Source organism: Sus scrofa, chromosome 6 (assembly GCF_000003025.6).
Source record: "Sus scrofa isolate TJ Tabasco breed Duroc chromosome 6, Sscrofa11.1, whole genome shotgun sequence".
Classification (NCBI taxonomy): domain Eukaryota; kingdom Metazoa; phylum Chordata; class Mammalia; order Artiodactyla; family Suidae; genus Sus; species Sus scrofa.
The window spans coordinates 155,458,815-155,471,960 of record NC_010448.4 but is presented as its reverse complement, the minus strand read 5'-3'; the positions used below and the strand labels follow the sequence as shown (position 1 = coordinate 155,471,960).

The 13,146-nt window shown below is 46.9% G+C and overlaps 1 protein-coding gene across 2 annotated transcripts in view; it reads left to right on the top strand.

The window, feature by feature from the left end:
- Window positions 1–7,106, top strand: part of C8A (complement C8 alpha chain) — a 65,619-nt gene extending 58,513 nt beyond the window's left edge. The window contains exons 10-11 of one of the 2 annotated variants that reach the window (NM_001097450.2): window positions 2,738–2,960; window positions 6,625–7,103. In NM_001097450.2, coding sequence (NP_001090919.2) covers window positions 2,738–2,960; window positions 6,625–6,776 — 375 coding nt within the window. In that variant the 3' untranslated portion in view covers window positions 6,777–7,103. Of the gene's footprint in view, window positions 1–2,737; window positions 2,961–6,624 lie in introns of both variants that reach the window. The other variant, XM_021093175.1, reaches the window with a different exon arrangement.

The window sequence follows — 13,146 nt, the reverse complement described above, 5'->3', positions numbered from 1 at the left end:
GGATTTGCTGCATGAATCTATCAGCGGGTCACAGAGCAGGAGACCGACACAGCTAGAGCTGCACTTTGAAAAGAAAATGCTGGGAGTTCCCATAGTGGCTCAGCAGGTTACAAACCCAGCTAGAATACAGGAGGATGGCTTCTATCCGTGCGTTAAGGATCCAGCATTGCCGTGAGCTGGATCCAGATGTGGCTCAGATACTGCATTGCTGTGGCTGTGGTATATAGGCTGGCAGCTGCAGCTCTAATTCAACCGCCAGCCTGGGAATGTCCATACGCTGCAGGTGTGGCCCTGAAAAGAAAAAATAAAAGAATAAAAAAGAAAAAGAGAAAGAAAATGTTCACAGAGGTATGAAGGATGAAAGAAAGAGAGAGATAGAGACGGACTTGAGCATGGAGAAGAGGCCATTCAGGTGTTATCTGGAACCTGATGCTCAGATTTGAAAGAGTGTCTTATTCACCTGTATATTCCCAGAGCTTAGCCCTGCTTATTTATGGCAGGTCCTGGATTGAGTGAACCTAGGAATCACGCTCTGAGGCTGCATATATTATTACACAATAGGTTATGTTAGAGTGTGCTGATATGTCACACTACCTGCCTTCTCTGACTGTTCTCTCATTTGTAAAGTGGAAACAAGATTATTGCCAGTATCATTTCAAGCTCTAACATCCTAAGAATCTTTTTCTCCATCCCTCTTCCCTTCGTAAGCCCTACCACCCCTTCCCGAAGAGAGCTCCCTTTCTTCCTGCTGAGGGTCTGGGTGCTGAGCCCCATTGGAAGGTCAAAGGCAAGGTGCCCGATGCTCCTGGCCTTCTCTGGAACTAAGAGTTGGCTTTAACTAGGGCAGCTTCATGCTGCACTGATTTCCTAATCATGGGGCCAAATTCCCTGAACGGTCAGGAATGGTTTTTTCCCCCTGGCTGGGGGCCCAGCCAGTCCTGACATGGCCAGCCTGGTGACCTCAGCCACAGCCCCTGATCACAGATCAAGGTTTGTTTGCCACAGGTCCCTGTGTACGCATTTCCAGGAAGGCACTGCACGTGTCCTTGCTGACTTCTGATTCTCAAGAAGTGGGTTTGCTGTCGTGGGGCTCAGTCCCATCTCTGAATGGCTCTGTGACCTTCACAGACCTCCCTTCTCAGAGACCCCTGTAAAATGAAAGCTCTGGAAAAGAGTTTTCATTTTGTGATTATGTGTTAAAACATATAGCTTTATAAGCATGCTAAAGATAATCATATATAGATGCAATTTTAAAAATATAGGCTTTTCGCTTTCACTACCATCACATCTCATAAAAATGGTGCCTTATTTTACACTGTTCTTCCTCTTTGCAGCTGTATTTCACATTCATTGCTTCCTTAGATTCTCATATGAATTTTGAGAAGAATTTTCTATCTTATAGAAAACAGGGCTCAGGCTTAGAGAGGGGCAGTTATGAGTTCTGGCCATACAGCTGGGAAGTGAGCAGCATTTATTTAGCTTTGACTATGTGACGGGCCTTCTGCATCTCAACTTTAATTCTCAGAAGAAACCTGGAGTGTAGGACTGTAATTCTCAGTTTACAGGTGAGGAAGGCAGGCTCCATGTGTGATGTGACAGAGATCACACAGCTAGAAGAAGCAGAGCTGGGTTTGAAACCAGATTTTCCAGTTCCAGATTCAGTGTTCTCTGCTTATATCTACAACCTCCCAACCAGAGGTCAACTTTGCCTGGGGACTTTTGGCAATGTCGGGAGATAGTTTTGGTTGTCATGTATAGAAGGTACTACTGGCCTCCAGTGGTTGGAGGCCAGCAATGCCGCTAGACAGCTTGCAATGCACACCCCTGCCCACAAAGAACCGTCCAGCTGGAAATGCAATAGTGCTGAGGCTGAGAAGCCCTGGACTAGTCCTGCCTAGAATGGGTTGCCACAAATGTAAATGACTCCACTGATATCCACCCCCCATACACACACTCAGGCAAACACCATACTCACATCATTAGGGGTGGTGCTCAGCAATGCAACACAACTGTCTATCAAGGACTTTATCAATTCCTGGAGTTCCTGTTGTGGCTCAGCAGTAAGGAACCCGAGTAGGATTCATGAGGATGTGGGTTCAATCCCTGGCCTCGCTCAATGGGTTAAGGATCCAGCATTGCTGTGAGCTATGGTGTAGGTCACAGACATAGCTCAGATCTGGCATTGCTGTGGCTGTGGTATAGGTCAGCAGCTGTAGCTCCAATTCAACCCCTAGCCCAGGAACTTCCATAAACTGACGGTGCAGCCCTAAAAAGCCAAAAAAAAAAAGACCTTATCAATTCCTGCATTAAAAAAAAAACCAAAAAACCATAAACACAAACACACATACCTACAAATACTTCATACTCTTCCCACTTCCTAACAGTGCTGGAAGGGGCAGATGAGTTGGCACAGCTTCTGAGCTCTCATATTCCTCTGGGGTGTGGGAACCACAGGTTTCCAAGTTAAGTAGGTCCATGTTCAGTGTGATCTGTTGTGTGGTCCTGAGCTGGTCACTCAAACACTCTGAGCCTCCACCTCTTCATCCATGGACTGGGGAGTTTAGTGCCTGCTTCACAGAGAGGCGGTGAGGATCCAGTGTGGTGGTGGGTAAAGCTGAGTGTCTGGCTCTCTGCCTGGCATGTAGCAGGACTTCCAGAAGCTTGATGGCCAGTCCTAGGGCCTTGGGAAGCTGGACAGAGCCCAGGGAGGGGCCCTATGCTCTTTCTGTGTCCACAGATGAAGCCCATTTACGAGATACTGCGCCACACAAACCTGGGGCCCCTGGAGGCCAAGTGCCAGAACCTGCGACGGGCCTTGGATCAGTACCTGATGGAATTCAACGCCTGCCGCTGTGGGCCCTGCTTCAACAATGGCGAGCCCATCCTCGTGGGTACCAGCTGCCGGTGTCAGTGCCCTGTGGGTTACCAGGGCCTTGCCTGTGAGCAAATGAAGTCAGAGGGTAAGGCCCGTGCATCTTCCCACGAAGGTTCAAGCCTATCCCGGTTTGGAGGGGCCAGCACAGAAGGGACCACTGGGGTCCCCAGCTTCTCTGTTCTGTGCCCTCTTGTCCACCACTCTAAGAACCCACATTCTGAGCTTTACGGTTGACACTTCCCCCCACATTTAATGGCTTTTATGCTTTCTCCCTGCCATGAGGATCCTCTCTCAGAGCACTGGTTTTTACCACGGTGTATATGGACACCGGACTCATTTCTGGAGGGATATATTAGTGTCCTTGCACGGCCACAACAGATTATCCAAAGCTGGGGGGGCTGAAAGCAATGGGAATGTGTCGTCTCCCACTGGGAAATTAGAAATCCCAAATTCAGATGTCTCGGCGAGGTTGATTTCTTCTGGAGTTTCCGCTGGGGAATCTGCTTTGTTCTTCCCTTCCAGCAACCCCTGGCCTTCCTTGGCCTCTGGCTTCACCATTCCTGCCTCTGCCTCTGTCTTCATATGGTGTTGTCCACCCTACATCTGTTTTCTCTTCTTATGAAAACACTAGTCACTGAATTAGGACCTACCTTCATCCAACATGACATCATCTTAACCTGATTTCATCTGCAAAGTCACTATTTCCAAATAAGGTCACCTTCACAGATAATGAGGTTGGGCCTTGAACATATCTTTGGGCAGAGGGGGAGGAGGCACACAATTCAGACCACTGCAAGGATAAGTAAGTTGTCATTATAGTACAAGGAATTACAACTAAAAACAATGTTGGACAAGTAACATAACATTTAACATTTAAACCGTTAAACATATATGGCTGCAGCACAAACCATCTGGCACCAGAAAAGAAAGTTCTCAAACAAGGGTTAGAAATCCATATCTCTTGAAGAAGAAGAAGTCTAGAGACCTGACTGACTTACTGAGAGACACGGGTCAATTGTTTCTTCTTTCTGGGGCCCCTCTTTCTCATCTATGTTTCCTCTGAGCTCCAAGAATCTCTCTGCATGTGCCAGTCCTTCAGTTTCCAATATTCCTTACACATTCGGTACATGGAATGATGGCAAAAAATAAGGGCTACCAAATCACTGCAAAAATCAATCTCAATGGGCAACTGCAATGAAGAAAATGTAAAAGAAGCCTAGATGGGAATAGCTAAGGGACTACATAGAACAACCTGTTGAAGCACAGAGTGGATGGGATGGGAGCCTCGTTTTAAAATGAGATGATGGTGGATTGCAATTTTCTCATTGGGAAAGTCATTCTAAATGGGAAGCAAGGTAGCATAACTTTGGTGTCCAATAGGCCTTTGCATCCCCGTGCTGCCAGCTCTCAGGTGGGTGAGCATCCTCTGCAAAATGGGGATGATAGCGGTCCCCACCTCACAGGTTGTACTGAAGATTAAACTAGCTACCTCATGCGGCAAGCCTAGTCTAGTAAGTAAGAAGGGAGCACACCATCGGTAGAAGATCTGTCCTACCCTGGTGCCATGTCCAAATCCCTCTCTTGGTGGCTGAAAGGAATACACATTGGGTCCCAACAAGCTTCCAGGTGTCCTGTGGGAGGGATTCTGAGAGGGGTGAGCCAAGGTGGTGAGTGCATTCCAGCATCCTTGGGAAGGAGGATGCAGAAAGTAAAAACCAAGCAGAACAACTACCAGGGCCAAGCCTGTAACAGTTTGCTCACATGAATTGAAGAAAAGGACCACCTGTTAGGTGGGGAAATTGGGGGAAACAAAGAAAACCACTCAGGAGGGATTCTGCCCACCTCCAGGGCCCAAGGAGTTTTTGAGCTTTCCAGAAGCATTTGGGCAGGGTTTCAGCCCCTATTTGCCTCATTGGCCAGGGCACTCTCTCAGAGGGTTCCGAGGGTCAGTGAACAGAAAAAGAATGCGTTCTGTACCAGGCACCTAGTGCAACCCCTCTTGTGCACGAACTCCTTTATTCCCCCAAGAATATTATGAGATGAATGCTATTACTGCCCCGATTCACAGATGAGGACAGTGGAGGCAGGAAGAAGGTGAGATAACTTGCTGACTTACCTAGCTGGGGATCATCAGAGTCAGAATTTGGACCCAGGTGGTCTGATGCTAGGACCCAATCTCTCAAGTTTACATTCTACTAATTTGTATCCAAAGAGACAGGAAATGGGAGAAGAGGCCAGAGAATCTGAGAGTATTGTACTGACTATCCTTTTGGGGAGTGGAGAGGGAGGGTATGGCCCAGGTCATGGTTATCAGGCTGAGCTGGCAGACATGAGCCCCACCTGGGTAAGTGTAACATGTAAGGAAGGGCCCTCAGAGCCAGGGACTTGCTTGGACCCCTGTCCATATAGCACCGAGCAAAGTGAACTAGATATGCCTCTTCAGTGATCCAGTGCCAGGCTTGGTTGTGGCCATGCTGAGTCACATATAAGCATGATGGGCACTGGCGAAGAAGGACATGATGCCAGTGATCTGGGGGGGTGGCAGGGCGCAGAGGGCTGGGTCCTCCCTCAAGCCCACTCCTCCTGCAAGCTTACAATCAGTTGCAGGCAGTTCCCAGCTGTGCCATTAACCTTGCTCCAGGCACGGTTTAGATGACAGGTGGCCTTGAGGCCATCGAACTGAACTTTCAGCTTGACAGAGATCGATCTGGCAAGGAAATCTAAGGCTGGGGACTCGGCCACCATGGAGCCCCGTTGACATAGGTCCCCAGGGATTTTCCCAGCAAATTTTTGCCTGTGGGGACCCAGGAGGAGAGGTGGGAGGAAATAGAGAACCCTGCTGTGGCCGCCCCACGAGGGAGTGTAATTACAGAGCTGGAAGGGACTTGAAGATAATCTAATCCAATGACATTCACACTGGGATCTGAGGAAACTTGGGGTCTTACAGGGGCTGCCCCAGGGGAGCAGGGCAAACCTGATAGACACCCCAGCTTCAAACAGAACAGCTCCACTTTCATTTGCTTCCATGTTGAGGCCCATATAAGATTTCATTTAAGCAAAAAAAAAAAAAAAAAAAAAAAAAGTAATGAAAAAAAAAAGTGATTGAAAAACCCTACTGGATTAGTCCATCCTTCTCCTCTACAGAGGTGAAAACTAGGCCGAGAGAGGAGATGGGCTGGCTCAAAGGCACAGGACCAGCATGAGGCAGCAGCCCCAGGCTAGACGGATTGCAAGTGCTGGATGTCCAGAGACAGCCCATGGTCAGTGCACATGTTCTGATGCTCTGGGCAGAGAATCTGTCACCCACCGTGGCCCTATCGTTGGAGTCTGAGGGTGCTTGGTATGCAAACCCTCATTTAAAAGCCCAGCAATCCTTGCCATGGGGTTGACTGGCTGGCCTTTGTCTGTGAAGCCCTGCTGGGGTGTGTTGCCTGTTTTTGACACCCTCCACTGGCTTGGCGTCATTCTTCCAGAAAAGCATGCCTCCCTGACTAGCTCTGCCATCCATCTTTCATGGAACTGTGGGTTCCAATTTCATGAAATGGGCTCCCAGTGGCCTCTTCTCACTCCATCTAGAGTTTCAAATTAAGTGCAAGGCGGCGAGCACAGAGGTCTTGGTTGGCTACACCGAGACATTCTCCCCATGGAGAGACTGCAGACCACTCTAGGGCAGTGGGACAGGCCTCCCTCCTAACCCAGCTGCTGCTTAGATGCTAACCGCCTGCTCCTCTGGGAATTTATCTGTGCAGGAGCCAAGGCTGATGGTCGCTGGAGCTGCTGGAGCTCCTGGTCTGCTTGCAGATTGGGCACCCAGGAAAGGAGGAGAGAGTGTAACAACCCTGCACCCCAGAATGGAGGTGCCTCGTGTTCAGGCCACATAGTGCAGACCCAGGCATGCTGAGGGCCTCTGGGCACAGGCTGGAACCCACCCAGCAGACGTCACCGCCGGCACCGACCACTGGATACAGACCTCACTCCGCTGAGAGAAGATGCCAATCAACGTGGACTTTTTCTCTGTCCTGCCAGCTTCCAGGCTGAAGACTGGGGGTTGAGAGTTAACTAGTGCTAACTGCTCGCGACACTTTGGATCATTAAAGAAAAGAAAAGAAAAGAGAAAAAGGAAAAATCTCAGTCCATGTGTTAGAGGAACTTATAGGATGTTACAAGCACAAGGCAGGCAGATGATCTTGAAACCATCAATGGCCAATAAAACAAAGTATGATGAGAATGATCTCAGTTCTTTGCTAACAATATTTGCTCATTTGTAGAACCACCGTTAGTTGGTAAGACAAGCAGACATACTCACTGCTCTGGCTCTGGTTACAGCTGTGGTACGGATTCGATCCCTGCCTCCCTGGCTGCAAACTTCTGCACGCAGGGCACAGCCAAAAAAATATATATATATATACACACACACACATATATATATATATGTGTGTGTGTGTATATATATGCAGACAAACTGAAATGAGGAGAGAAAACTTGACTTCAGTTTCTTCAGGACAGAAAAGATTAAGTTCAATTCTTTCAACTTCCCTTCAGTGGGACTCAGCATTTTCTTGTATTCCTTCAATTGGTCTCTCTTGTTTGCTTGAGTTCCCTTCCACAAACCTGATCTTTCTCACAGTTATTTCCTCACAGCATGCTATTCTTTTCCTCCACTGCATGTTCACATTAGTAATTATATATTGGGTCCCACACCTCCCGTGACTATATAACCTGCATCCCAGGGACGGTAATCTTGAAAGCAGGATTCAGGGTTGTCTGGTTCAGAACTGCATCCCCAGAGGTCGGGGCTGTGCCATGGATTGGTGGGACTTAACAAGCCTCTGCGGATGAAGTGAGAGGATGAACTCAAAAGTCAGTTCAAAAATGTGGTCCCTCAGTCAACCTCCCAGAGTGGACAGCAGATCTGGAGGGACCAATGAGTGCACCTGCTCTGACTCACCCGTGGGAGACCCAGTCACACCAGCCTGCCCAGCGTCCCCACAGCACTCCAGCCAGGCCTCAGAGAATGTGTGTGTTACACAGGATTTTCTATTGACCCATAAGTTTCCTGTATAGACTGTGAGGTCCCTGAAGGTGGAATCTGCACTACCAGTTGGTACAGGAAACATCTGTTGACTAACATATATATTGGTGCTCCCAACCCTTCCAGAATCCTCAGTCTTTTTAGGATGAAAATAAGATATCTATATCTATACACATAAAGACACACATACACACATACACACATACATGTATATAAGCATATGCGCACGCACGTGTGGGTGTATAAATAAATGTATACACACAAGAAACAACTAGAAGCAGCTTTAGGGCCACAGGAAATGAACTGCTGAGTTAATGCAAAATGTATGACACGTAAAATAAGCGCCAAAGGAGGCCAGGTGGGAGAGAGTTACTTTTACTTGTGTGTATTTTATATATAAAATGGGGGTTGACCCAGACCTTGAGGGGGTTTTGAGCTAAGAGGAGATGTTTAAGACAGAAAGTCAGCATGCCACAAAGTTTGAACTTGAGAAAGAATATTAGGGGTGTGTGGAAGTGTTTATGTTTTGGAAATGGGGCATGGGGAATAAAATAAGTTATCTAAAATACCTAGCACAATGCCTGTCACACACAAAATTATTAGATTCACTCTTATGGCTATTGTTGTTATTATTAATTAAGCTTATAGCTTAGAAGTTTATTTCTGAACTCTTTAGCTCTATCTAAGAGAAGGAAAAAAAAAGTCTCCCATCTTGCTTCCCATCTTGTCATTAATTTACCTTTTACTTTTTAAATTAATTTCCATTAATAATTAACTTCTATTCATTATTTACTGTGGAGCAGTAGCTACATGTTAGAAAGTAACAAGAGACTGAACTGGCCAGGCCAAGTGGGCAATTTACAGAGGACACTCAAGCTTGATATAAAGTGGCAGTTCTTAGGGCTTAATCTCCAAAATATAAAAACAACTCATACAATTCAACAATAAAAAACAAACAACCCAATCAAAAAATGGGCAGAAGACCTAAACAGACATTTCTCCAAAAAAAGACATATCGATGTCCAGCAGGTACATGAAAAAATGCTCAATATCACTAATTATTAGAAAAATGAAAATCAAAACTACAATGAGGTGCCACCTCACAGCAGTCAGAATGGCCACCATGAATTAGTAAGTCTACGAATAACAAATGCTGGAGAGGGTGTGGAGAAAAGGGAACCCTCCTGCACTGTTGGTGGGAATGTAAATTGGTACAACCACTCTGGAAAACAGTATGGAGATTCCTTAGGAAACTAAATATTGAACTACCACGTGATACAGCAATCCCACTCCTAGGCATATCTAGACAAAACTTTCATTCGAGAAGATACATGCACCCCAATGTTCATAGCAGCACAATTCACAATAATCAAGGCATGGATATAAACTAAATGTCCATTGACAAAAGAACGGATCAAGAAGATGTGGTACACCTACACAATGGAATACTACTCAGCCATAAAAAGAACAAAATAATGCCATTTGCAGCAACCTGGATGCAACTAGAGATTCTCATACTAAGTGAAGGAACTCAGACAGAAAAAGACAAATACCATAGGTACCACTCATATGTGGAATCTAAAATATGTCACAAATAAACCTATCTACAGAACAAAAACAGACTCACAGACATGGAGAACAGACTTGTGGCTGCTGGGGTGGGGAGAGTTGGATGGACTGGAAGTTTGGGGTTAGTAGATTCAAACTATGACATTTAGAATGGGTAAGCCGTGAGGTTCTGCTGTACAGCACAGGGAACTATATCCAATTACTTGTGACAGAACATGATGGAAGATAGTATGAGAAAAAGAATGTATAACTCTGTATGACTGGGTCACTTTGCTGTAGAGCAGGAATTGACAGAGCATTGTTAATCAACTATGCTTTAATAAAAAAAAAATTTTGTTTAAAGCACCCATTCTCAGCCGAGATTGTCCCTGAGAATCACCTGGGGAGTTTTAAAATCCCTGAATTCCAGAAGCTATTCCTCAAACCCATTTAATCTGGACTTCTGGAGATGAGAGCCAGAGATGAGTAGTTTCCTATACTCAGAACCCGGTCATAACTTACAATGGAAAAGGATCTGCAGAAGAAGTTATATATACAAATACGTGTGTATACGTGTGTGTGTATCAATCACGTTGCTGTACACCTGAAACTAACACATTGGACATTGACTACACTTTAATTAAAAAATAAAATCAAAATTAAAAAATAAAAACTAAAAAAATAAAATAAACGCTTCCCAGGTGATTCTGACGCAGCCAAGGCTGAGAATCCAAGAGCGGAGGTATCATTACACGTTCACAGAACCAAAGGGCCCCACAGCAACGTTGACCTGTGCACTGTATCTAGTCTTAACACGTGTCTATTAGGTTTTCTGAGTCCCATTTTACAGCTAAGGAAACTGAGTCTTGGAGAGGCCGACCCGGGTTCGAATGCTGTCCATCAAGCACATGCCCCACCCCCACCTTTGCTCTGTGCTGTCAGCCAGTGAGGGGTTTGGTATGAGGGGCACAGGAGGGAGAGGGAAGAAGCCAGAGGCCAGGAAGCTCATTAGGAAGTTAAGTGTAGTCACCTAGGTGAGAGGTAAGAGCATTGGGGTTAAACAAGTGCCTGGATCACCTGTGAGCCAGACCCAGCAGCTGAGCAATGGCATCCTCCTGTCGTCTGAGTCCCAGAACCAAGGCGAGGTCTGTCCGGCTGCGCTGAAGATCCTGCTCCCCCAGCAGTTTTAGAAATATAGCACAGGAGTTCCTGCTGTGACTCAGCAGGTTAAGGACTGGATGTTGTCTCTCAGGATGTGGGTTTGATTCCTGGCCTGTCTCAGTGGGTTAAGGATGGGGCGATGCCACAAGCTGCAGCACAGTTCACGGATGCGGCTCAGATAGGGCGTTGCTGTGGCTGTGGTGCAGGCTGGCAGCTGCAGTTCCACTTCAACCCCTAGCCTATGGGAACTTCCATATGCCCAGGTGTGGCCTTTAGAAAGAAAAAAAGAAAGAAAGAAAGAAGAAAAAAAAAAAAGAAAGAAAGAAAAAAGAAATTACGGCACAGCAGCAGTGGCAGACTCAGCCTCAGCCACAGCCTCCTTTCACCAGATCGGCCCCTCTCTCTCCTAAGCACGGCGGGCTCTCACCACGCAAAAGGCATCAAACTCATCAAATGCATTCTCCCTCAGGTCCTTTCAGGAGATCTATAATCTACGGTTTTATAGGTAGTGGATGTAAAAACACGGTTTAAAGATATAATCTTCAGCTTGACAAGGTGTCTTTTGAAAAGTAAATTAATGACAGAATGAGAAGCAATAAGGGGAGGCTTTTCTCTTTTTTTCTGCTTTGAGACAGAGGAAGATCTAAAGAGTTCAGCACTCAATGAATCTCTTCTGAACTACATGCCTTCAGGGTGAAGAAAATGGAAGGAGAGAAAGGGTAGGCTTAAAAAACCACAGTGCAGAAGAGAGAGATGGCAGAGGGGAGCCGTCAGGTGCCACCAGAGGAAGGGTGCGTGACACAGATTAGCAGAGGGATGCTTCTCTCATGAAATCGGTGAGCGCTCTGGGCTGGGTGCTGGGGAGCCAGAAATGGATCAGACACAAGTCTGCTCTGTGAAGGAGGCCCTAGGTCCCAAATTAGCAGGAAGGCCAACCTGGGGAGCAGGAGGCATCCCGGATAGGATAGGAGGTGATGGCCTCTAGGAAATAAGCAGAGGTGGGGTATGGGCTGGACATGGCACAGGAAACTGCCTGTGCAGAGTTGCAGAGCTGGGAAACCACGACAGAAGGGGGAGGAGGGCAGTTAAGCGTTCGGCTCCCGGCGGGGATGGGGGGCGATGCTGGTCCCCCTCAGGCTGGGGACAGCTGGGTTTGGCCCTTTGGTTTGACCATCGCCTTTCCTGAGAGCAGAAGTCCCTTCCCAGCCACATCCCTGCGCTCCCGGGGAGCTCCCAGTGGTTCAGCATTCCACAGCCCTTGCTATAAAGCTCAACTTTTAACTTGGATTCACAAAGTTCACTCTGGTCTGACGTCAAGGTACGCCTCCATTTTTATTTCCCTTTGCAGACTTTACGAACCAACATACTAAAAATCTGTTGTCCCTAACAGGACAACAAAGCCTTATATGCCCAGCCCTCAGCTCTCTCTGATGTCATTTCCTTCCATCTGCTCCCCCATAGCCACGCTGCTCCAGCCATGGAAGTCTTTTTGCTGTTTCTCACACATGCCAGGCTCCCCCATGCCTCAGGACCTTTGCACCTGCTTTCTTCTCCACCTGAAATTCTCATCCTCTAAATGAGCTCAGCCAAGACTTACACCCTTGCTTTACTCATATCTCTGCTCAAACCATACCCCTCCAACAACCTTACCATCATTTATTTTTCTCATAGGCATTTATTTTTCTCATATAATCACTATCTGAGGTTATAGAATTTTTTTCTTGGTGTACCTCCCCTCATTTATATGCATGTTTTTTCATGGCTGGAGCTCCAGTACCCAGAACAGTATTTGACCTTAGTAGAAGATTCAATAAATATTTGTTGTATGAATGAGCTATTTCCAACTTCATTCCTCAAATAGGTGAGGCAATGTGTCCCCTCCAGGCCTTTGTACCTAGTCCCCTAAGAAGTATCCCCACCTGCCAGCCCCCATCCCACCCAGCTTTTCACCAGCAACCTGGAGGGTATAGATTAAGTGTCCATTCACCCAGAAAGCCAACTCTGACCCCTTCTGCTACCCCATACCTCCTCAGATGCCACTCCCTCCTTATTCCAGCACTTTCCATATCATCTCACTGTAGCCAACTCACTCTGTCACTGAAGTCTGCCCCAGCCAGTGACACCTTGCAGGGCAAATGGGGACTTTCGAAGCCTCAGTACCCAGCATTGTGCTCAGGCACCTAGGAGCTTCCCAGCAAAAGACTGGAAGCTATTCTCTCTCCTGGTCTGTGCTAGAGGCAAAGGCTCTGACACAGCCTGGGCAGGTAGCAGGTAGGAGTGGGTGAGAGAAATCCACATGGAAGACATTTGCACAGCACTCCCAGGTCCTGCAACCTTCCTGGTACATCAGAGGGGAGTCCACGCCCCTTTAGAGGCTGCCTACATTAAAAGAGAGCCCACCTTTTCCACCTTAGCGAAGGAAAGCCCATCAAATCGAGTTAAAAAATCCTGCATTCCCCACCTCCCCTCAGGAGAGATAAAGGAAAATGTGTTTCCCTTCTATATTAACAGCTTAAAATGTGAGATAAAT